Source organism: Pleurodeles waltl, chromosome 7 (assembly GCF_031143425.1).
Source record: "Pleurodeles waltl isolate 20211129_DDA chromosome 7, aPleWal1.hap1.20221129, whole genome shotgun sequence".
Taxonomy (NCBI): Eukaryota; Metazoa; Chordata; class Amphibia; order Caudata; family Salamandridae; genus Pleurodeles; species Pleurodeles waltl.
This window is the reverse complement of record NC_090446.1, coordinates 1,360,834,887-1,360,858,363: the sequence shown is the minus strand read 5'-3', so window position 1 is coordinate 1,360,858,363 and position 23,477 is coordinate 1,360,834,887. Positions and strand designations below refer to the sequence as shown.

The following is a 23,477-nucleotide window of genomic DNA, read 5'->3' as shown; positions in this document are numbered from 1 at the left end:
ACCTTCCACCCAAATTGTGGCAATCAGGTGATGATCCTAGTAACAAATACAATGCCCATGCTGACAGTGTACACATTATGTAAAGGGTGTACTGCCCTGGTCTAGTCCACGTCGGACCTTAAAAGGGTATGCCAACCTGTTCAGTCAGTGTGCCTTATTCCAGATAATGCACTACCCCCAGGGCAACTGCAACTTGTACATGTCCTGGGGGTAGCGCTTTAGTGAAAGGTCTGACAAACTGTTGGAAGCTCATGATCCTCTTTCATTAAAGTACACATAAAAAGTGATGGCTGGAATGCTTCAATTGATCTCAGACACTGATAATTACTCGGGCTGCATCCCAGTCCATCTTAAACACACCATGTAACTCAGTTTGGACCCAGTCATATGCAAAGCAGTCTTGACCCTGCTCCAACGGGAACTGTTCAGCCCTAACTGCCAGGACAGGTCCTCCCTGGACCGGAACACAGGCAACCTAGGAGCAGTTTCACCCTACTTGAGGCTCATCAGCCAGGAATAAATTGGTTTCAGTACTACAATATGCATGGTATTTACCAGTTACCGAGATTACTTTAAGTGCTACATCCATCACCATTTTGTATACTTTAGTGTGTCCCCTACGTGGGACAGGCATGATCAGACTTAGTATGCCCAAAGCTAACAGAATTACCATATATTCATGTACTCATACAGGATTACGAAACCCACCTAACTAGCATAGTATGGTTTAACAGCGAGTTCCACATCTATCAGTGTAAACATTCAAGAGTACTACAGTTCACTTTTTTGTAGTCTTCGAGTCTGGGCTCCAAATTTTGTTAAGTGTATGTCCCTTATATCAACATTGACGTTTTCAGGTTCTTAAACTCTCAGACCTATATTAAAATTGCGTGTGGGTGAGCAAAACATGTTTTAATGGTGTCTCTCTGCCTGTAGTGTTGAGGAAGTTCCTGTCCCTAATGGGGCAATATTCGGGCATCAAAACAGGTTGATAGAAAAGAGAAACAGGGTCAGTCTTGTGGCAGGAAGACACCAGTAAAAACATTTTTTGTAGGTCATTGTTATTTAAAGCAGCTCAGCCACAGCCTAAGTAACTATGCTATTTATAAGCACACCGGTGGCAGGCAACCTCTTCAAAAATATTTTGAATGCTAGCCAACAAGGTGCTGTAAATTTAATTGAATTCATTTCAATTCAAGTGCTGGAAATCCCAGCCTTGGTGCTCCACCTGTTCAAAGTGTTGAGGGCCGCCAGTGACTGGAAGTATTAGTAGGTGTGTAGTTTTAGGTTTATATTTAGTCTTACCTACTATCATTGTCACTGCTCTTCACGGCATGGCTGATTTTGGGAAAGGGCATTAAGAAACAAAAAAATCTGTTTAGTTTATTCCAGTGACTGCGAGGGGAGGTATAGGGAGGGGCTAGTGCATACATTTAAATCCCACCCCTATATACTCTATCTGTCTGTCTTTAGTCTGGCTTGTCCTGAGGGCAAGGTGGCGTTTCCGTGACAGCTTTGTAAACGTAGGAGCATATATCCCATTAACAAAGTGTGCAATCTGCGGGGCGCACTGTCTCAGCTAAGCATTTCCCTGCACGGGCTGCACCTGCTGAGCTGCTAAGCAGCGCTAATTCACAAGGCCCTTGGATAGGAAAGTTCACCCAAATGAGCCTGTGTTAATTCTATTAGATGGGAAACTACAGATTTCCTCTGTGGGTTTTTCTTCAGCCCATAATCCTCTGTAATGCAGCCATTAGGAGGCCTATTTTTGAATTTGCTGCTAGGGTCAAAACATTGGCCTGGTATCTGAAAGGAGGGGTTCATCAGAATCCTGTAGGGTTGGCGCGGTGCGCAGGGGGGGCCGTGGTGAGGGAGAAGGTGCTAAGTGTGCAGGGTTGTGGGACATGATGAGTAGGAGTTTGAAATAGTTGGTCCGGGTTGTGTCTGTTGTGATTACACAGCTACTACTGTGGAGACAAATCAGCGGTAGGTCAATTAACCCTGCCCACTGCTGACTGCGGGATCCCACAGTCCTGCAGTGGAGGATCTCGGTTCAGATTTCCCCATTTACAGTGTGGTTTTGGGTCTTACGATGTATTGGCCAGGGCTTGTCTGTCCTCGGCAGGGGCCGTATTCCATTCTGGACACAACCTGGTTCCGTTGGATTAGGGCACTGGATGTGAGAAGTGAGCAAGGGACAGGACTCACCCAACTGACACAAATGCATTTTCGGGTCCAACTCATGCGCCCAATGGTGTGGTCAGCTACGAGGGTATGAGGATTGTGACCAAAATACCAACTGTACCACAGGACAGACTTCAGTTTAGGGTTTCGGAGGGGGGAGGAAGGGGGCGTAATCAGTGACACTCAAACAAAGAATCCCTGCTGCAATCATTAAGTCTCAATGTATGAAGTATTTCGAAAGACACTTCGACAGTAGAATTAAGAAACAAATGGCAAGGTGCCTCAAAAAAGCTAGCATCCCAGGTTTCGAGGACATCTTAAAAACGCATACTATCAGAATGACGTAACTGGAGAACTGTCTCGAAGACAAGTTCCTGGGCAGGATTAGGGAGGCGTTAAAAGAGTAGGGGCAGATCTACAAATGCATTCACTGGTCACAATCCCTGCGAGTTGGTAAATGGCAGCGTTTGCAAACTGTAAATCTTTTTTTGGTTATGTACTATACCGATTCAGTGATTCAGTAACAGGCAACTGAGTAGTTTAGGAAACCATACCGAATCAGTATTTGGAAGAGGCATGTTTAGGACACACCTTGCAAATACTGAATACTTATGGCATGTATTAATGTTTTGTAATCAAAATCTAGTCACAAAACATTAGTATTTTGCTGACTGAAAGGTAGTGTTAGCCTATTCGCAAACTGAAAGGAGTTGTCCTTGTGAACGGTCGAAAACACATATTTTAGGAATAGGCAGTAGTTCTTGGGACCTCTGCCTATTCTTAAAAATAATGTTCAAAGTTTACATTCTTTTAAGAGCAGCCCATTTTCCTTTGACGTTCAGAAAAAACAGATTGCTTTATTTAAAAGCAATGACTGACATGGTCTGCTCACCCCAACAGGCCACCATCTCTGTGATGGCAATGAATCATATTTGGTAGCAATTTTCTGACCAAATATTGATACCACCTTCACATGTGCGAGGCCAACAATTGTATGGTTGTAGTCCGGAATATCTAGCTAGGAATATCGATTTACCACAGTATCATAGCCAAAATATTTAGGACCATGAGGAGATAAGTATAGATTAGCTATTCTTAGTCTAGCTCCACGTACAGTGACATTATGTATATATTTATATATTGTCAAGGTTCGTAGATGTGTTGTTAAGTAAAGTAAATCTACGTACCTATGTATATATTTACAGGTCAAACCCGAAATTTAAAATTGTTTAAGTTAATAGATCCTACTTGATATTTCACACCTGCCCCAAAATGTATTCTTTGAGGAATATCTGTTACACGTGTTCGCGACTTGGGGTTATTGGGGACTATCAATCAGAGCAATGCAAACAAATGTTTTGTTTGAGGCTATTAGTTTAAATTGACAATATTTGAAAGTAATCCTATATTTAAGGGTTCCTGGTGAAACAATTACATGATTTTTCCCAAACTCTGAGGCGGCCTCTGGATGTTATAGATAGTAAATCCCAGTGAACACATCAATGATAAGTCCGTCCAAGAGAAATTCTCTAGCTAGGGTTCTGTTACTACTAAAGCATGTATACCTAAGTCTCCAAGGAGGTTAAAAAATAGTTCTGGCATATGCTACAGCTTAACTACATTTATAACTAGTTGGCTAGAGCTGCTTAAAATTGAAGTAACATTAGAGAATTGTCGTTCCATTATCTGACAGTCATTCATCGCATGTTACTTAATTGCTCGCTTGTATTAATAGATTATCATATTTAAAAAGCATGATTGAGATTTAAATCAGTGCTGGGAATATTATTTTCTTATCAGAAGTGAAGTGAGTGGGTAAACATGGGTCACCCTTGTACTTAGACCATTCGTGTAGCAGGTATCCTTAATGTCAGAGTGAGCAAGTCCTCCCTTTGGCCATGCTGCCTCATGTATTTTTCTCCCGCAGTGACTGACATCAGGCCAGATGGATGAGGCCCCTTTAATGATAATCCATTTAGGTGGAAATGTAAGAGAGAGAGCATGGTTTAGAGCAGGGCTTAATTTGTAAATAAAAATGTGCCCGGTGCTCAAAGCCATCCTCTTAAACACACGTCTGCTGCAATTAAATGTGCAAGCACAGAATACTGAGGAGGTGTAATCCTGAAGCCATCTTGGGCCTCTTCAATCCATTAAAAGCCACTCTCTGCCCCTTCACCTCACTCTTGCAGCTTTCTACTTTCTCCGTGTGTCCCATATGTGTATTTTGCTCGCAGCAAATGCTTGAGGCAGAAGAATAAACCCCGGCCCTCAAAAATAAGTGCCGGTGCTCAGAAACGGAAACAACAAACATAAATTAACCACTGGTTTAGAGAGGATACCAACCTTAGAGCTCAGGTACCCCTTCCCGAGACCTTAGGAAAGTGTCTGAGGGTGGGGTGTGCGCGGGGGAAATGACGTTTTAATTTCTGGGAGTTCCTACATAACTTTATCTTACGCTCATCATCAAACACAGTAATACTGCTCTGTGATAAAAACGAGACACAGCGAGGGAGCAGAGAGTGTGTAAAGAGCAGGAGTAATACTGCTCTGTGATTAAAACGAGACACAGCGAGGGAGCAGAGAGTGTGTAAAGAGCAGGAGCGTGTGGGAGTGGGAGTTACATCATTAAAAAACAGTAACTAAAGTAGGGACAGCCGCCAAGAGACGGACAAGAAAGGATAGGCAGCTTGTATGACCAATTCAGGGCGGGTGAATTCCACATTAAACCTGGCATTACGGGGGATTAAAATAAACCATCCCTCACATTCTGCTGGGGGCAAAGAGCACAGCCACCCTGAACAGATGGTTCAGTTTCATCACCGGGTATAAATATAGTCAGGGCGAGGCTATGTGATCCATCGAGCTGCCCACTGTGCAAACTGTATAGGGAGAAGAAATTGTATAGAGCATAAAGGAAATGTGGGACCAAAGGCCCTGGATATTGGTAAAGGACCCTTGTTAAAAACGGAGGCACACAAGGCTAGGGACCAGATTTACAACGCTTTTTTGATCCACAAAATATCCGATTCACATATCCAAGCCATTTCCAACCACCAAAATCTTTTTGGTATGCATAGAACACAAAATGCAACCAAATACTGAATCGGTACTTGGAAAGGGCAAGGTTAGGGGTTCCTTCCGAAAAAGCGTTTGGAATTGTGATGTTTTGCAATTGAAATCCGGACACAAAACTTTAATGTGTACTGACTACACAAATGTAGTGGTAAGCCATTGACATTTGGGAGGGGGCCCCATGGGACTCCTTCCCTACTGAGAATATTGAAAAAACATATTTTTAGGAGTAAGCAGTGTTTCACTTTTATAAATGTTAGTTACAATTTTCTTTTCTTTTTTAAACACACCCCTTTTTCCTTTGAGGAAAACAGGCTGCATTTCTTTTTTTAAAGTTCATTATGTAAAAGAAATCACAGACATAGGAGCCTGCTAACCTCAGCAGGCTACCATCCGTGTGATGGCTGTGGTTCATACTGCGTCTCAATTAGTAATCTACCTCATTAATATTGACATTCATGAGGTAGGTCCTATTGCAATTCACTATGAATTGGGTTTTTGAAGCCAATCTACTAGTACATAGGCTGGTTTGCAATAAAAGAATGGATTTGGTACAAGTCTGTGCACAATATGCAATCACTTTTACCAAATCCATTCTAAGTATATCTGACCGATATGTGGTGAACTCACTGTGGCACAGCGCACACAATAAATGGTTAAATCATGGTACAGGTAATGTGCCACAGTAAGTCCCGGTAAAAAAATGGCTCCACTGCAAGTAGTGAAACAGTGAGGTAGGACTAGAACTTGAAAGGTGGAAGTACTCGTGGGCAACCCATAAAAAGAAGACAAACCAGACCGACTCGGTCTGGACAAGTGGATGTTGGCCACAGAGCCACATGTGTCGTGGCCAGCCCCAGTGTATGTGCAGTGCCCTTTCTCTTCTCCTGCCTCAGTCTGCACAGCACTCCTCTGTCTGTAGGTATTTTTACGGATAAAAAGGGAGGGACGATCCATGCAGAAAGGGAAAACAAACAGGAATAGCCAGGCCAGCAAGCAGACGTCCAGGCTGTTAACAGGCATGGCTTTCAAGCCAGAAAATGAGTTATGGGCTATGCCCCCCTGCAGAAAACAATGGAATGAATCAGAGCCTCCACTGGGAAATGTACAGCTGGAATGTTCTGGAGGGAAAAATGAAACAGTGGCATCACCAAGCTATACTCGCCTAAAATATTACAAAGTGCTTCCTTAGATAAGCCAATTGCTCAGACCTTCTAAATCTATCACCGTGTTCGCTGTTGACAAAAACGTCTTTGGAGTCGGAAAACTAATACAGTTTAGCGCTAATCCTGGTACTGCCATAGTGCTGCTAAATCACTTCTAAATGGAGGTTTGCTAGCATACTTATATAGGAAGCAGGTTTGCTAGGAGACTGCCAGTTTTTAGTTTTTTTTGTCCATTAGAAATTCTAAAAGGTCGATAAAAGTGATGGATCTCTGTTGATGTTTGACCTTTCAACAACATTCGATTCTACGAACCATAACCTTCTCTTTGACAGTACTGGAGACAGCTCACCTTCTTAGAGAACCTCTTTGAACCATGTGTTGCATGGATGATCACGAACTGCTTTCCTTCGAATGACTACATAAGGCACCCTACGAGCGTTCTGATGCCTTGCGGAGTGGTTTGTCACATGTACATCAGTGACATCCAAGGGGAATTTTGTCTGGCCGCGAAGCCTATTCTTACACCTTTAAGAAGGTGTATAGGAAAATTGACAATAGCTGGCTGGCCCTGAAGAGGTGAAAAAGCAACATTATTATACCATCCTCAAGAATGCTATCTCTTGTCTTCCTACAAAACACAAAATGTTGAATATTGACTGGACAAGCATCTCGATATTAACCAAAGTAAACTACTGAGTGATGATACTGGATTCTGATCTGAAAATGAAAGCAAGTGGACCTGATGCTGCACTTATGTTAAACTACTGGGCCTAATACAATGTTTTTAACTGAGTGGAGGCCTTATTATTGTAACATTTCTCAAAAACGTTGCTTAGATCGTCTCTCTACTGCTCTCTGGAGATAACATTGTCTCAGATTTGGACATGTAAAGCCTTTCGAGGAACAAGAGTGATTGGTAACGAGCTGAGTTCTATTGGTACCCTGTTCCAAGGATCATGGGAACCTCATCACAACAGAAAAACTAGTAGTACCTTGTTATAGGAAATCAATATTAAGCGGAAGAGCACTTTTGGAATACAATGCAAGGGAAAATAAGAATAAAAAGACAATATGCACCTTCAAAATAAGCTTAAAGGTACCTCTTAACTGGCTCTTTGCACTATTATGACTTCTTACTCAGCTTTTTGTCATGCAGAATCATCTGAGGTGTGAATATCCACAGTGGAATTTAGAATGCAGGAGTATTCCATCATGACACCGTGCCTTCACCACACAGATTTAGGTGATACTTCATAGAGCCATTTTCACATATATTGCACGCCCTAGGCACATAATTATATTATGTCACTTTAATAATAAGTATTACTACTCACCTGAATGCTATTCATTTTAATTACTTCAGAAAGTAGACAGACACAAATCCTCGCAGTAGGTTCTCAAACCACTCAGATTATATGACTGACTGAAGAGCCAAAAAGCTGTCACTTTTGCTGTCCTATTTTACCTGTGTCACTGAATGTACACATACACTGGAATTTTATTAACTGTGCCTTATTGACCTAAACTTACAAGGAAGGACTTTTCATAAAAAATTAAGCAAGCAAATCCTTTGGGAAATGGTCATTTACATGTCTTGCCTACAAGACAGCTTGTAGCGGTCTGTATGAGAAATCCTATTGTCGCCCATATTTAAAACATACAGTGGGCTTAGAGTCCGCCCATTGGTTAACACTCGTTATCTTTATTGTCATTTATTGCCGTTCTCATTTGCTTGCTTCCTACTTGATGTCTTGTTTTCATCTTCTTGAGTTTGTCCCTATCCTGGATGATTGCCTCTTTACCATTTTTTTGACTGGATCACTTGCATTCTTCCACTGCTCACATTCAAGGAACTATTTATATTTTTTCTTTCAGCGCTCGTGTGCTGCTTCCCCCTCAAATGCCCCCTTCTCTGTGCACTCCATTTTGCTCCCTATTCTTCACCCTAAATACTCCTTTGCTTCCCCACCCTGCCTTTTTAAAAATATTTTTATTCTTTGGCCTTCCCAGGGGCCATCCTGAAGCGCCTTCATTGCTCCTTGCAGTCTGCAACATTTTTTAAATGTTTATTTTGTTTGGAGGGCTAGGCAGCTGACAGTTGCAGTCTGACCTTTCACAGTGTAAAAAGCGCTGTTGTGCAACCAAAATGTAATTATTTTCAATTTATTGATCCAAATGTCATTCAACATTTTGTATCAATAAGAAAAAAAAATGGCCCGCGTCATTGCTGAGGTGTGCGCATACATTATCACACGTGTGCGCACCTTGATAATGACTCGCCCACCAGCAGCAGCTGTATCCTCGCACCTGTTGTTTTTTTCTTTTTTTTTCTTTCTTGCTGATGCTGTACAACATTGGCAAAATACATTTTGTTTTTTGCTGATGCTGCAGGACATCGGTAAAAATCATTGGCAAAGTCAATAGGTCAAAAAGGCCAATGATTGTTTGACATTGGACACGATCTGATAATCAGTCAGTTAGGAATTTGTAAAGCGCACTACTCACCCGAGCGGGCCTGAAGCGCTGAGGAGGAGGGCTAGAAGACGGGGGGGAGCTGCTGCTACTGCTCGAACAGCCAGGTCTTGAGAAGTTTCCTGAAGGTAAGGAGGTCTAATGCTTGCCTCGTGATGAATGCCTGCCGTAGCCCACCTCCAAAATCAAGAAGTGGTTTGCAGCATTCCCTCCAAGGGCCTGGCTGTCGTATCCCATTAATTTAAAATATGAACTCATTCTGCCATAGAACTTATAGGAGATAATTAATAAAATATACGTAGTGTATCGATACTTGTAGTGTTTCATGTTACATGAAATTGGTCAACAGTTGTTATTCCAGAATCTGCATATCAAGCATGACACAGTCTATTTAAACAAATAATTTACCACTCCGTAAAACTTTGCGTACTCCAGCTGTCGTGGAATAATAGTGAGGGAGTGCAGAAGTGAGAGAGGGGTATTTTTTTCACTAAATGATACCTGTGAGAGTAGCTAGCAACTTCATTTAAAGACACACCATTGATGGGAACATTTTCTGATGTAAGCTATCTAAGGAATATGTTTATTTTTTATATTTTCACAGTTGAGAAAAAGTGGTATCCTTACAAAGTGAAACACTTACTGACATGATTCTGTATACACCTATGTTTGGGCATCTAACTAATGTTGAGGTTACACGTTCTCTGAAAATTATTTGTATGGCATGCATTTTATATAGGTGAACATGGAATAGGTTGTCTAGTAATCGTGTTAACAGAACCACAATAAATTAACAAGTGAAACTTATTTTTTTTAATTACAATATTGTGCGTCGTACTCTCACTAAAATTGGGACTTGGACTTTAAATGGGTGGAGCACCGGGTGGAAATATAGTTGCAGACCAGTAGTAACATCACCCACTGCTAATCTTGAACGAAATAGTAGTAGGCCAACATAACCTCTAGCCACATTTGCAAACGAATCAAAACTATTTTACAGCATAATTAAAATTGGCAATCTTAGAGCAGGTCCACTCTTCAAAACAGAGCCATAGGCCATCACTGCCCATGTAAGAATCATCCATGCTCACCTATTGGGGTTCTTCTCAGGCATTCAGCATTAATGTTCAGTCGGGGTATCAAATATGAAATGGAAGACGCACAACATGGAGACCTATTTGGTACTTTTCGTCACCCTTCTGTAAAGGTTCAGATCTTATCTGGTATCACATTTTCTCTGGAAAGGATTGAAACATTCCCAACAGCTACTTATTAGCAGTTTCATCCTAGAATCAAGTCACAAATTGTTGTAGGTATAGGTTCAAATATTTTGTGGACAGCATAGACTTACAGAGAGCAATCAATGGTGAATACACCACCTAGCCTGCCCTGTTTCTAACCAGTCAACTAGTTAAGAGTGGCCTTACGATTCCAGCACTACACACACAAACCTCTCAAAAATAGGCTTTTTCAGGTGAGTGAGGTTTTCTGTGGGATATACAGCTCTATCTCTGCCTTTATTGCTTTGATAGTCCCTCTTTTAACCTTGGCTCGGCACCGAGTTCTCCCACCCCAAAATGCTAGTCTCATCTTGCTTTGTGTTCTTGCCTTTCAGAGAAGCCAGGCCCTGCCCAAGTGGTCACAGTGAAGGATGTGTGGGGCTTCAATGCCCTAGTAGAATGGCAGCCCCCAAAAGACAATGGCAATTCTGAGATCACAGGATACACCATACAGAAGGCAGACAAGAAAACCATGGTGAGTACTTACCAGAAATCTAGGTGAGATCCCACGGAGTAGCATATTTCTGACATTGTGAGTGGATATGTCTGAATGGATTATTTTGGGCATTATTCACCAATCTCTAAAATCATGTGCTACCATGCCCATCACTGTGCATCATCAAAATGTGCCCTCTAATGGTAAATTATGAACATTTTCTAGTAGTTGATTCGTTTGAACGAAACTAGAAGGAGCAGGACTACATCTCAGCCATATCAATCTGCTAGATGCACTGGCCAATCAGGATTTGCCCTGATTTTATTACAAGCCAGCTGTCACAGCCTATCAATGCCTATCTCCATCTGATTAGTCTCTTCTGCCATCCTGCATTACAGGAATGGTTCACAGTGTACGAGCACAACCGTTTGACACGCTGTACCATCTCAGACCTCATCATGGGCAACGAGTACTACTTCCGTGTGTACAGCGAGAACGTGTGTGGCTTGAGCGAGAACCCAGGCGTTTCCAAGAACACTGCCTTCATCCAGAAAACAGGTGGGGACAGTAAGGGTGATGTCTTTAAAAGCTTATGGCAAATGCGGCATGCCTTTATATCTGGTATAAAACAATGGCATTAGCAAATGTGGCACAAATTCTATATGTGTGTGTATGTCTAATGATTATGACTGCATTTATCATGTGGCTTGCACAGGTGTATTGGTTTATTAACATGTGTGGGATATGGATTTTGCTAACACATCTGGGGCCAGATGTAGCAAAGGATTTGCGCCTCGCAAACGGCGAAAATCGCCGTTTGCGAGGCGCAAATGCCTCTTTGCTATGCAGAAATGCATATTGCGAGTCAGGACCGACTCGCAATATGCATTTCAGAATCGCAAATAGGAAGGGGTGTTCCCTTCCTATTTGCGAGTCTGAGTGGTATGCAATACCATTTGCGACCGCGTACGCGGTCGCAAATGGTATCGCAGTTACCATCCACTTCAAGTGGATGGTAACCCACTCGCAATTTGGAAGGGGTCCCCATGGGACCCCTTCCACTTTGTGAATGGACCCCAAAATATTTTTTCAGGGCAGGGAGTGGTCCAAGGGACCACTCCCTGCCCTGAAAAAATACCGAAACTAAAGGTTTCGTTTTTTTTTTTAAGCGCAGCTCGTTTTCCTTTAAGGAAAACGGGCTACACTTAAAAAAAAAAAAACTGCTTTATTTAAAGCAGTCACGAACATGGAGGTCTGCTGACGACAGCAGGCCTCCATGTTTGCGAGTGCCTATACTCGCTATGGGGCCGCAATTTGCGACCCACCTCATGAATATTGATGAGGTGGGTCATTGCGACCCCATAGCGAGTTGCAGTCGGTGTCTGAGACACCGTACTGCATACCAATTTGCGAGTTGCAAATTGCGAGTCGCATTGACTCGCACTTTGCAACTCGCAAATTTTTTTTGTTGCTACATCTGGCCCCTGGTGTTTACTAGGGCAGCGTTGTGAGTGTAACTCTAGCCTTTACAGACATGTCCAGTGTTGATTATGGGAGACTTATTCTTGCAATCATGTGTGATGCTCGAGCAAGTATGATAATGTGAACTGCAACCTTTTGTCCAATTCTTCTCTTGCTAGACTGCATCAAATGTGGTTTTACAGGAAATATATATATATATATATATATATATATATATATATATACATATATATATATATATATATATATATATAAATCAGATTACACTAAGTAAAGACCAACACAGTAGGTTTTAGATTTCAAATTCATAAAAGGAGAAAAGGCTGACAAATTGCTTTTGAGTAACTTAGAAACTGATGGGGATATAATCCATAGTTTAGTGTCTGGTCAAAGTCATATGTCACTACCTACTCCACAATGTTAAAGAGAAATTTTACAGTGAACTGGCTTTGTGTGTCCAGGATTTAAATAAATGCTGCATCAGAGAGGTGATGACGTCCATCCTCTGCTGATGTACTGGATCAGAAAAATGATTGTAGCTGATCTAGCTGCTCTCTAACTGATCTACTCCCTCAATCAGTCGGAGTCCTAATGTCTCCCTTCATGAAGGGCTGTCACGATATACTCTACCCTTCACACGGCACAAAGATAACACGTGATCTGCATCTTCACAGATGATGCTGGCTTCTAAATGTATGAAATTAGTTACTTACTTATAACTCTAGTTCTCCTACATTGATATCTTTTACATATCTACATGCTTTAATCAGTCCCGGTCACTAGGCTAAGAATCCCCAGTACATTAAAATAGCAATATGCAATGTAAAATATATAACACACAGTATACAGTGTAAAATGGCCATAGGCCTGAAAAAACATTGTGCATTTAGGTAGCACGTCCACTGCATTTGTAAGCACCCAAACTTCAGTCAATGAGGTGGAAGTTTAAGCTCCCCTACTTCCCCCAGAGGCCACCATAGCTTAGATTTCAAAGCGCAAGTGTAAGAATAATATCAGACGAGTGTCTGACCGGGGATTATGGGGGTCACATGTGAATATACAAAATATATCAATGTTGGAGTACTGAAGATAAAAGTAAGTAACTATTTTCTTCTACAACACTGGAACTTTTATATATTCACATGCTTCATTCAGACTAGCAAGCAGTGCACATTATACAATATAACCAAAGCGATAAGCAGGCTCACCTTTATTTGGAACAGGTTTCTCAGAACCGCCTGTCTCACTGCTGCATCAGCTTCTGCCTAAACGTCTAGGCAATAGTGCTTTCTAAACGTACTGGCTCTTCCAGGTAGCTCACGGCAGATGTCTCTAAAGGATACCCAAGCATGGAGTGCTGCAGTTGATGTTATGCTCCTGGGTAAATACACACTTACTATTCCCTGGAGTGGGCACTTGGCCTTGGCACAACAGAAGGAAATATAGGCTGAGAGCCAAGGAGCTGCTCCCTGCTTTGACAGGGGATGACTTAGTCTTGGTTGTCCAAAACATACAAACAATGGTGTGAAGTACCTATGCCCTTTTTTTCGTCTGTGTAGAACCTGAAGTACCTATGCAGGTCCAATGAATATAGCAATCTTTCTGCTGGCACAGATGGATTTTGGGAAGAAAGATTGAAGAATGACATGTTCATTCAAATGAAAGTCTGTAGGAACCTTAGGTATAACTGGTTGGTTCTCAAGATCATTTTGTCCTTTGCAAACCTAAGGAAAGTTTCCTTGATGGTAAACACTTGAATCTCTCCCACTTTCCTCAAAGATGTTAATGCTAGTACTGTCTTCTATGAGACAAACTGTAAATGTGCCTTATGTATGGTTAGAAAGGAGGTAGCATCAACTGGCTGAGAACAGTATTAAGTTCCCATGGAAGTGGTGAATGTCGAAGTGGTGGAAAGGCTATAAAAAGTACTTTCATGAACTGCTTTATGATTCTTTGAGAGAACAGAGTGATGTTGACCACTCAATTCTCGAAATTGCAGCTAGATGGACCCTGACTGAAGATTATTTCAGCCCATTGTTCATTAGGTGCTACAAATACTAAAGGATTTGATGAGGTTTAATTTTCAGTGGATGATGATCAGTATTCCTCTACCATATACAGCAATGCTTCCACATGGCGTTGTAGGTTTTGTGGTTACTGGAGCATGAGCCAACATTTTTCTACATTCTTGAGACAGATCCAAATGGCCAAAATCTAGGTGGTCAAGTACCATGCTGTCAAGTTCAGAGACTTGGGATTGTGATGGAGAATCTCTCTGTAATGGCTGGAAAGAATCCTGGGAGGCACTTTCAGAGGAACGACTGGATGTGCTGAGAACTGCAGCAGTTCGCTGTACCAATATTGGCATGGCCACGCCAGAGCAATGAGGATCAGAATGTAATGATCTATCTTCACCTTCCTCAGTACTGTGGGGATCAGGAGAAAAGGAGGAAAGGTGCAGGCAAATATCTTGGACCAACTGATTGGAAAGGGTGATGCGAATTGTTCCTGGATGCCAGAACCTGTTTGAGAAGCACAGGGATTTCCTGTTGTTCGGAGTGGCAAACAGATCTATTGTAGGGTGACCTTCTTTGATCGAAAATGTAATCCATCTGCTTCTGTTTTAGCTCTCACTTGTGACAATCTGACATCTGCCAAATAAGTGTATCGACTTGATCGTTCTGGCAATTGTTCCACAGAGATGTCAATCTTGTGAGAAATGACCCAATTTTAGAGCTGTTCAGCCTCTTCTGAGAAGGATCGGGATGGAGCTCCTCCTTGTTTGGCTATATAGAACATAGATGTTGTGGTGTCTGGTCTGACTAAGACTGGCTGACCTATTAGCCTGGGAAGAAATGCCTGCAGGCCTAGTAAAAAACCACATAGTTCCAACACATTGATATGATGGACCATAGGCCCGTGGTTGAGAGCTCCGGCAAGTGAGCTCCAGATCCATCCATGGATGCATCTGTTGTAAATATCCTTTTTGACACAATTAGGAAAGACAGTCCTATGTTTAGATTTGCTAGAAGCATCCACCAAAGCAATGCCTGTTTGAGCCTCCTTGTGGCTTTTATCATCTTCTCTCAAGATCCCTCAAATTGCTTCCAGTGCAAGTCTAGTTCTTGCTGAACAGGCCTCATGTGGAGCCTCATGTGGAGCCTGCAAAAAGAAGCAAGACCTATGCATGACGCCATCAGGCCCAGTAGGGATTTGTTTTGTCTCACAGTTATTGATGGTTTTGTAAAGATGTTTATTGCCACAATTTGCAACCTCTTCACCCTTTTCTGAGATGGAAAATCCTTTCCCAGTTGCATGTCGAGTAATGCACCTAAGAAGTGAATTTCTGTTCAAGGCTTCAATGAAGATTTTTCCCTGTTCAACAGGCTGTGATGGCCTGGATCAACTGTTCTTGAACAATTGATCCAGGCCATCACAGATCTTCTTACCTCTTCCTTTGACAGAGCATTGATGACCCAATTTTCAAGGTATGGGAACTCCATTCTGAGTAATAGAGCTACTAAGCAAGGCGTTTGGTAAAAATTGAATGGGCTGTTTTGAGCCCAGAAGTTGGCACCTTAAATTGATAATGCTGCCTCGCTATCAAGTGTCATAGATATTTTCTGTGTCTTCAATGAATGGGTATGTGAAAATACGCATCTTGAAGATCATGAAATCCCCTCCCTGCATCAAGAGAAGGTCTTGCAGGGTAGGCACCCTGAAAGATTGCTTCCTCAGGAAATTGTTAAGTTGTCTAAGATCCCAAATTGGTCTCCGCTGACCTGTTTGCTTTTTGATCAGGAAAACCTTAAGTACAACCCCTGGTTTCTCTGTGAATTGAGGATATTCTCTATAGCTCCCTTGAGGAACAGTAGGATTTCCTGTTGAAGCTCCTTCAGGTGTAGATGATGCTCTTTCCTGGGTGGGTTCACAGGGGGTCTTTGAACACATTCCAATGTATGTCCTGAAAGAACAATTTGTCTTGCCCATCTGTCTGTTTCCTATAGCCTCCCAAGCAGGAGCAAACAGGAAAATTCTGTCCCTCAGTTGCAGTGGAAGAGATGGAAAAGGGGGGAAAGGAAGAGAATCAAGCTCTTTTCTGGTTGTCACTGGTGCATGATTAGGGCACACTTCTCTTTCTTCCTGATGATCTCCCATTAGGCTGCCTCTGACCATGGTTATAGGAGTATCATTGGACATATCCAGATTGTCTTTGGCAATCATATAATTGTTGACTTTCCTATTAGTTGAATCATCCCCAAAAAACTCTGTGATCTTTGAGGCTCGAAAATGTGAAGATCAAAAATCTGCCCTAATGTAGGTGCCAAAAACCCTGGCAGTATCTCTATCTGTTTTAAGACCTTGAAGAGCATCAGCTACATGCTTGCCAAAAAGAGTAAGGCCATCGAAAGGCATGTCCACAATCTTTGATTGCACCTCAGGAGGGAAGGCTGTAGGCTAAAGTATTCTTAACACTATTCTTCCTGCAAGCTATTGCTGTACCTGTATCTATTGCTGCATCAATAACGAAAGAAGTGAGTTCTCCTTACTAGCTCTTGCTGTCTCCCTCTCATCCTCCTGGATAAGTTCAAACAGTGGTGAAATATCATGCGATCATAACACACTAAGATTGCCAAAGCACTGGCTGATTTGATGGCTATTGCTGCCATAGATGAGATTTTTTTGCCTAAATTATCTATACGTATGCTATCTCTATCTGGGGTTCTGTAAGACAGTGAAAGTGGAGCCTTAAATCTTATTTGAGCCGCTGAGGAAATAAATGAATTTAGCTTGGTATTCTGGTGTGGTGTCCGAAGGCAAGCTGGAGTGGTCTCCGGAGGTTCATATTTCTTCTCCAGGCATGAATCATTGCTGGAACCGTAGTTGGAGCCTTCGTTAACTTGAGACCTTTTAACCAAATAAAAGCTAGAATTGGAATAGCTTTATGAGGCTTCCTTTGTTTTTCCCTAAAGCAATAAAGGAAACTTTGTTGGTCTGTGGACTTCATTGGAAGATTACATTTCTTTGTAGCTCTTTCCATAAGGGTGGCATAATACATGCTGCAGCCCTTAGAAACCTTCCCTGGCCACAGGGCCCTTGTTACTCTCACTTTGAGATAGTATATACAGAGCCAACTTCCTACAGGGCTCCTTCGACACTGAAGGTCTTGTTGTTGATGGTCTCATACACAAAGAGGTCATCAACGAGGTTGATTTTGTCTTCCTTATTATAGGTTGATCCTCAATGCAATCTGATGAAGCCTTAGAGGTATTTTTCCTTGTTTAAGGATAGAAAGCGGGGCTGCAAGCACTGTTCCGAACAAGCCCAACTCAGGAAACTGAAAAAAGTATTTTCCCCTGCCTTTGTGGAGGTGCTTGGAGGAGCACTTTTAATGGAATCCTCCCCTAAAGAGGGGGCAGCCCTTTAAAAAAGAGACTATTCTCTTTTGCCATCAGATATAAAGCCAATCTCCTTTTTCACTTTGTAAGAGTTTTAAATGAAAGGTTGCTACAAACGGCACATTTAGATGCCTTATGTTTCAGATTGAAGCAATAAGTACCCTATAAATTTGGGTCTTTAATGTAAATCTTTTTTAGACAACAGGATGAACAAGCCTTGAAAATAGATTTCTTACCTCCCTCAGCCATGGTGACAGATGGTGACAGTTGGCTGTCCAGGAAAAAAAGATCTCCCTGGCCCAGAAATGTATGCAGTTTTCTTAAAAACAATTCACAGTACTTCTGTGCTGAAGATAAGGCTGGTTCAAATCCAGGGCAGATTAAGAAAGTAACAAAATAAGGTTCACTGAAAGGTCAAAGCAGAGCTCTGTCAGGGGACTTCCTCACCTATGAGGTGCACTACAAATCTGAGCTATGGTGTGTTCTAGGGGGAGTAGGAGACCTTAGGCTTCCACCTTATTGGCTGAAATTTGGGTGCTTTCAAATTAGATGGATGTGCTACTAAATATACAATGTTTCAGGCCTATGGCCCTTTTTACACTGCTATTTGAATGCACCAGATATTCTCAGCCTGACGACCAGGAATGATTTAAGCATGTGAACATATAAAGGATCCAATGATGGAAACCTGAATAACTGTCCTTTGGCCTAGAATGTTTATTTACCAGAGACAGTGGTTCCTAAATTTCCAGAAGAAGAAACTGGGGATCCATAATATCCCACCTTGTACATTTTAAATTATTAGCACTACCTCATTTTCACAACAGTGTGTTGCCTTCTGCACAAGTAAACACACGTATAAAGAAAATTTCACCTGATTAGCCACCGTGAATACTTATGCTTTCAGATATTTACATTTCTAAACCTTGCCTGTAGGAGCAGCTATGCAACTCGTCTTTCTTTGAGGTGATACGAAATGGCAGACTATTAATTTTCCTCAAGGACTGACCTCTTTTTTCCATTGAAAAGATATGTGCCAGTTCCTCCACAGTGGATCATGATATTTCATGGATAGTTAATGTTTATGAATTTAAGATGGTGTGTGCAGTGTTTATAATGGTTAGCAGGGTAATGTCAGATGCATTCTTGCAATGATGTTTAATCTTTGATAGAGCTGTGACATTATTTGCACATATTAATATGATGGGTCTGTAATCATTATTTGTATGTATGCATCATATACATGTTCGACTCTCCCCTCTAGGTCTTGTCTATAAACCAGCAGATTTCACGGAGCATGACTTTAGTATGCCGCCAAAGTTCCTGACACCCTTGGTGGACCGCGTTGTTGTTGCTGGATACACCACTGCCCTTAACTGTGCAGTGAGAGGTCATCCAAAGGTATGTTAATCCAGAACCTCCCGATACTGTAATCCCCTGAGGTGGTGGGGTTAAGAACATTTGAGTTCAGATAGATCCTCCCACCCCCACATCAGTGGCCTCTGACTCTCGTAAGGTGATGAGCAGGGGGTAGGAGATCATTTCAAGGTACACCAGATTACACTTCCTCACAGCATCATCCCCTGAGATAGAGCGAAGTCTTTCCGCCACTAGTCTTGTCTTTAACCTTCCACGCCACACTCACATTACTCCTAGCCTCAAGGAACTCCACTGGCTCCCTATACACAAAGGCACTCAGTTCAGACTTCTTACATGCACATACAAAGCACTTCAACATAGACCCCATTTACCATAGCTCCCCTATACACTTTCACCACCCATGCAGACACCTCTGCTCAGCTGGACTCTAAATTACACATGCATCCTGCATACACACAAGAACAGAGCAGGAGGTTGCACCTTCTCACACATAGCCCGCAAAACATGGAGCGACCTCCCCAGCACATCAGAGCCTCCTCCACACTTCTGGAGTTCCGCAAGAAACTGAAGATCTGTTTTTCTGAACAATCACAGGGAACCCCCGCCCACCCATCTGAGAAGTGCCTTCATATCCTTATGGGTGAAAAGCGCATTGTACAAATAGGCATAACATCACAGGGTTAAAGGTCAATTAATTTCAAAGTATATTAGACAGCACTTTCTCAAAGCATCATCCCTGCAGTGGGAGGTTAGTGATTATTTGAAGGTATGTTAGTCAGCGCTTCCTCACAGCATCACCCCTTGAGGTGGAGGGTTGAAGATCATTTAATTGAGCATTAGATAACATTTCCTACAGTGTCACCCCCTCCAGAGGGGATTAACCGCCATTTCAATGTATGTCATACGGCACTTCTCATAGTGTAGTCACCTGAGGTAGTTTTGTGCGCATCATTAATAATACCAACCAAAAAAAACAACGTCCAGAACGTAATCAGATGTGCGGTCTCAGCTTCCCACACCTTCTAAAAATATGGGTCTTGAAATGGATTACAATACTAAACATCTTAAAGGGACAGAATTTTCACTAACAACAAAACGGAAGAGAAGTTCAGGATATTAGAGTAGAAGAAAATGTATGTTTTTTCAACATTACCCTTGTTCGGTAAGACTTACCTGCCTGATTCCATCGTCTCATCTTCCCATTATGTTTCATTCTCTATCTCGTCTCAGTATAATTTTCCTTATTTCTCCATGTTGTTTAGACATTCAGGTGTTCTGCCACAGTCTTCTTATGTTCCACCCAGATAGTTTCCATTACTTTCTTTCCTTCTGTATGTCTGAAATGTTCTCATTTCATCTTTCATGGACGTTCCAGTTCTCGACCTCTCTATACATCTACCTAGACTGTGTGAAAAAGAAGGGAGGTGGGTAATTATAGGTATTAATTGTATCAATTTAGAAGAGATATGTTTCTTTCAGTAAGGTGAAGGATATTAACACACAAGGTTCGGGCATGTATCTATAGCGAGGTTGACCTGATTACTACAAGGGAGTATTTCTCAACAGAAAGAAATGGGAAGACAGTCAATGGAAGGCAATGTGGCCCTTCATGCCCCCTAATTAAGCTAAAAAACCTTGAGGAGCCTTCATTTCATATGAGAACCGGATTTAAGATTCAGATTGACTTTGTATCCTCCGGAATCAAACTTGAACAAATGTTAGTTCTTCAAAAATAGGTGGGATAATATAGCTAGGTTTTGTTCTTCAGACTCATGCGCATAGAAGATTGTTTGTTCTTCAGATTCAACAGCATGTGTATCATCTTGTTCTCCAGGTTAAAAAGCGTGGGTGCTATTTTGTTCTCCATTGGCCAAAGCGTAATTGACTTTTGTTCCCCAGAGTTAAACTCACACGCATAGGTGACTATTTTTATCTGACGCAAGACGAATGTCTGTTTTGATCTCCAGTTAAACTGAACTGTATAAAGGTCACTTTAGGCCCACAAAGCCAAATAAGTGGATGTTTGGGCAGAAAATTGATCTCAGGGTGTACGAAGGCCTTAGACCTGTACGTGGTTACAGTCTTGGTCAAGTCCAGCTAACAGAGAGGAAACAACCAGTTGGTGAACGGTAGGCTGTAAAAAGCTGGCAGAGAGAGCTGGCACATGCTGTTTGCTGTCATGGGGTACATTATATGTATTATACAGTCCATAACCACTTGTTCCTTTTTTAGCCCAAGGTGGTCTGGATGAAGAACAAGATGGAGATCAGGGATGACCCCAAGTTCCTGATGAAACACAACCAAGGTGTGCTAACCTTGAATATCCGCAAGCCCAGCCCATTTGATGGAGGAACCTACACCTGCAGGGCTATCAATGATCTGGGAGAGGCAGAAGTGGACTGCAAATTGGAAGTGAGAGGTAGGATTTGCTCACTGGTGCTAAGCATGAAATTGGGGGTGTTAGTATTGGATTGCAAACATTAGTGTCCAATCACAGCACTGAGAAGGTAGTGCTCCAGGGTGATTGTTATGCACACATCTGTCAGGGACCCAGTTAAGATCAGGTAGGCTTCTGCTACACTAGATCTAACAGCCATTATTTGGGATCATTGATGATTATATCAGTAGACAGTAGAAGGTCTGCAGAGTCCATCGAATTTCGGCTAGTATCTCACAAAGTATCTTATTCTGAACCTGGCCTCCAAATCACGGGTCTGAAGTGTGAGTTTCCAGGCAGAATGCATGTAATTCCAGTTTCAGGTAGCTATGCTCAGCAACTGGGTGATGCTATCACATTGTGCACATTTTATGAACTGAGTGCAGATGGACGTTATTGGCACAGAAGAAACTGCGGGTGTGATAGCAACAGACCACTGACTATCGAAATAGTGTAAGAATTATTCCCACAGCCCTGCCAATATTTACCAGAGTAGCTCTGGAGAAGGACGTTTATGGGATGCAGTGGGGGTGTTGTGTAATCTGCATTCCAACCTCATCAGTCATGGATACTAATGTCAGGTGCCCGTTCTGAGAGGTAACCCGGCAGTTAGGGTTGCAGGCCTTGTAGCTACTTAGGGCTTTCCTTAATGTTGGGTGGGTGAGAGATAGCCACCAAAAAGTCCCACATGTCCCGTCCACCGTTTTAAGAGTGGATTGATGTCAGAAACACTCTATATAAGGAGGATAGGACATCCTCTGCTTTTTTGTCGATGTCCCTCTCCCCCAAACTCTAAATAAGGCCCTTAATATTTGTGCAGTAGGGCAAGAAAGGGAACAAAGAGTCCAATAATGTGAAAAAAGCTTGGGGTAAGCGGGCACCTGCAGCATGGGACATAGATTCAGTTCATCTCAAGTCTTTGATAGCACACCACCAAGTGACCATGGCTTTCAGTCACTGGAAAAAGAAGCCTTACTTAAACCGATCACTTTAAAAAGAAAGACTATAAGAGGTAAACACTTGAGCGACCCAGCTATACCATGCCATTCTATACCCTTGTTCTTTTCGCAGGTATTGCATTGATGTGGCACCAGCGAGAGTGCCCTAGTGGAAAACCATTCCCAAAATCTCTTGGCACTCCATTCCAGAAAAGTCATCAGAAACTCTTTTGCAAAGTAGAAGTCAACAGATGAGGTGCATAAAGAGCGATTCCTAAATATTGTTTTTTTTTCTTTTTCTGTCCACAGTCCCCCAATAAGCTTCACCTCCCATGAAGACGAAAGGAAGAGGTAAATACTACACCATCACCAACCTGGGAGTCTCATCATTTCTCATCTCTCATTTCCATGTCATCGATTTCCGTGATAAGTTCATCCTTGTGTCAAAGCTTGCTCTTATGAGGTCGACTCTTCTCTTTCCTGTTTGCAGGACTTCATCTGAGCCACCCAGGCCCTCTTCTCCTATGTCCTATGCACAGAGCTGGAGAGCCGCCGACAAAGGCACTGAAGTGCTGAAGAATGCACTTCACGCTCACAACGTCTTGTCGTCATTGTATTGTGCTCAACCACCCGCACCCCATTTATTTACATATTAGATGCCTTTCCATGTGTCTTCCAAGGATGCCATCATAATGTTTTGCGCTATCACAGTAAGCGCAGCTTATAGAAGGATATAAACATTTTGAAGACTGATTGATTTGATTTGCCTCCATCCCTGGCTCCCTTTGTTGGGCACCTCATGTATGACGTCAGCGTATATACCGCCACCCTGCCATCTATGCATTTCCTGATTTGTCTCGACATGTCCGTTTGCCTAACTTCGAGCAATAAATGGAAGAACACTGTGCGTTTTGTGCCTCACCTGAGTTTTCATTCATTTAAGGTTTTCTCAATCAGTGAGAACTAGCAGCTTCCAGAGATGCCGGTGACACAGAGTTGTGGCCCTGGGTGGGTGACATCTGCTTTGCCATGCGCACAGACTCTGTCCGTCGGTGACAAGCACATCAAGAGAGGCAGGTATACGTGTCCCAACACAGATGCAGACTGCAAGCTCACATACCTGTCCTCTCGGCAGTCTGCATGAGGCCTGCCTCGCCTAAATCTGCAGTCAGTTCCCCTGCCCAGATGGGTAGCCTGCTTCCCTGACCCCTAAGCACAGGTAAAGCAGGTC

General features: G+C 42.4%; 1 protein-coding gene across 3 annotated transcripts in view; it reads left to right on the top strand.

Annotated features, from left to right (window-relative positions):
* The window catches only part of MYBPC2 (myosin binding protein C2), a 151,832-nt gene extending 128,679 nt beyond the window's left edge, over nucleotides 1-23,153 (top strand). For 2 of the 3 annotated variants that reach the window (XM_069200807.1, XM_069200805.1), the window contains 5 exons: nucleotides 10,510-10,649; nucleotides 11,009-11,168; nucleotides 18,756-18,892; nucleotides 21,104-21,290; nucleotides 22,556-23,153. In XM_069200807.1, coding sequence (XP_069056908.1) covers nucleotides 10,510-10,649; nucleotides 11,009-11,168; nucleotides 18,756-18,892; nucleotides 21,104-21,290; nucleotides 22,556-22,566 — 635 coding nt within the window. In that variant the 3' untranslated portion in view covers nucleotides 22,567-23,153. The remainder of the gene's footprint in view (nucleotides 1-10,509; nucleotides 10,650-11,008; nucleotides 11,169-18,755; nucleotides 18,893-21,103; nucleotides 21,291-22,555) is intronic. The other variant, XM_069200806.1, reaches the window with a different exon arrangement.
* The last annotated feature ends 324 nt before the right edge of the window (nucleotides 23,154-23,477 follow it).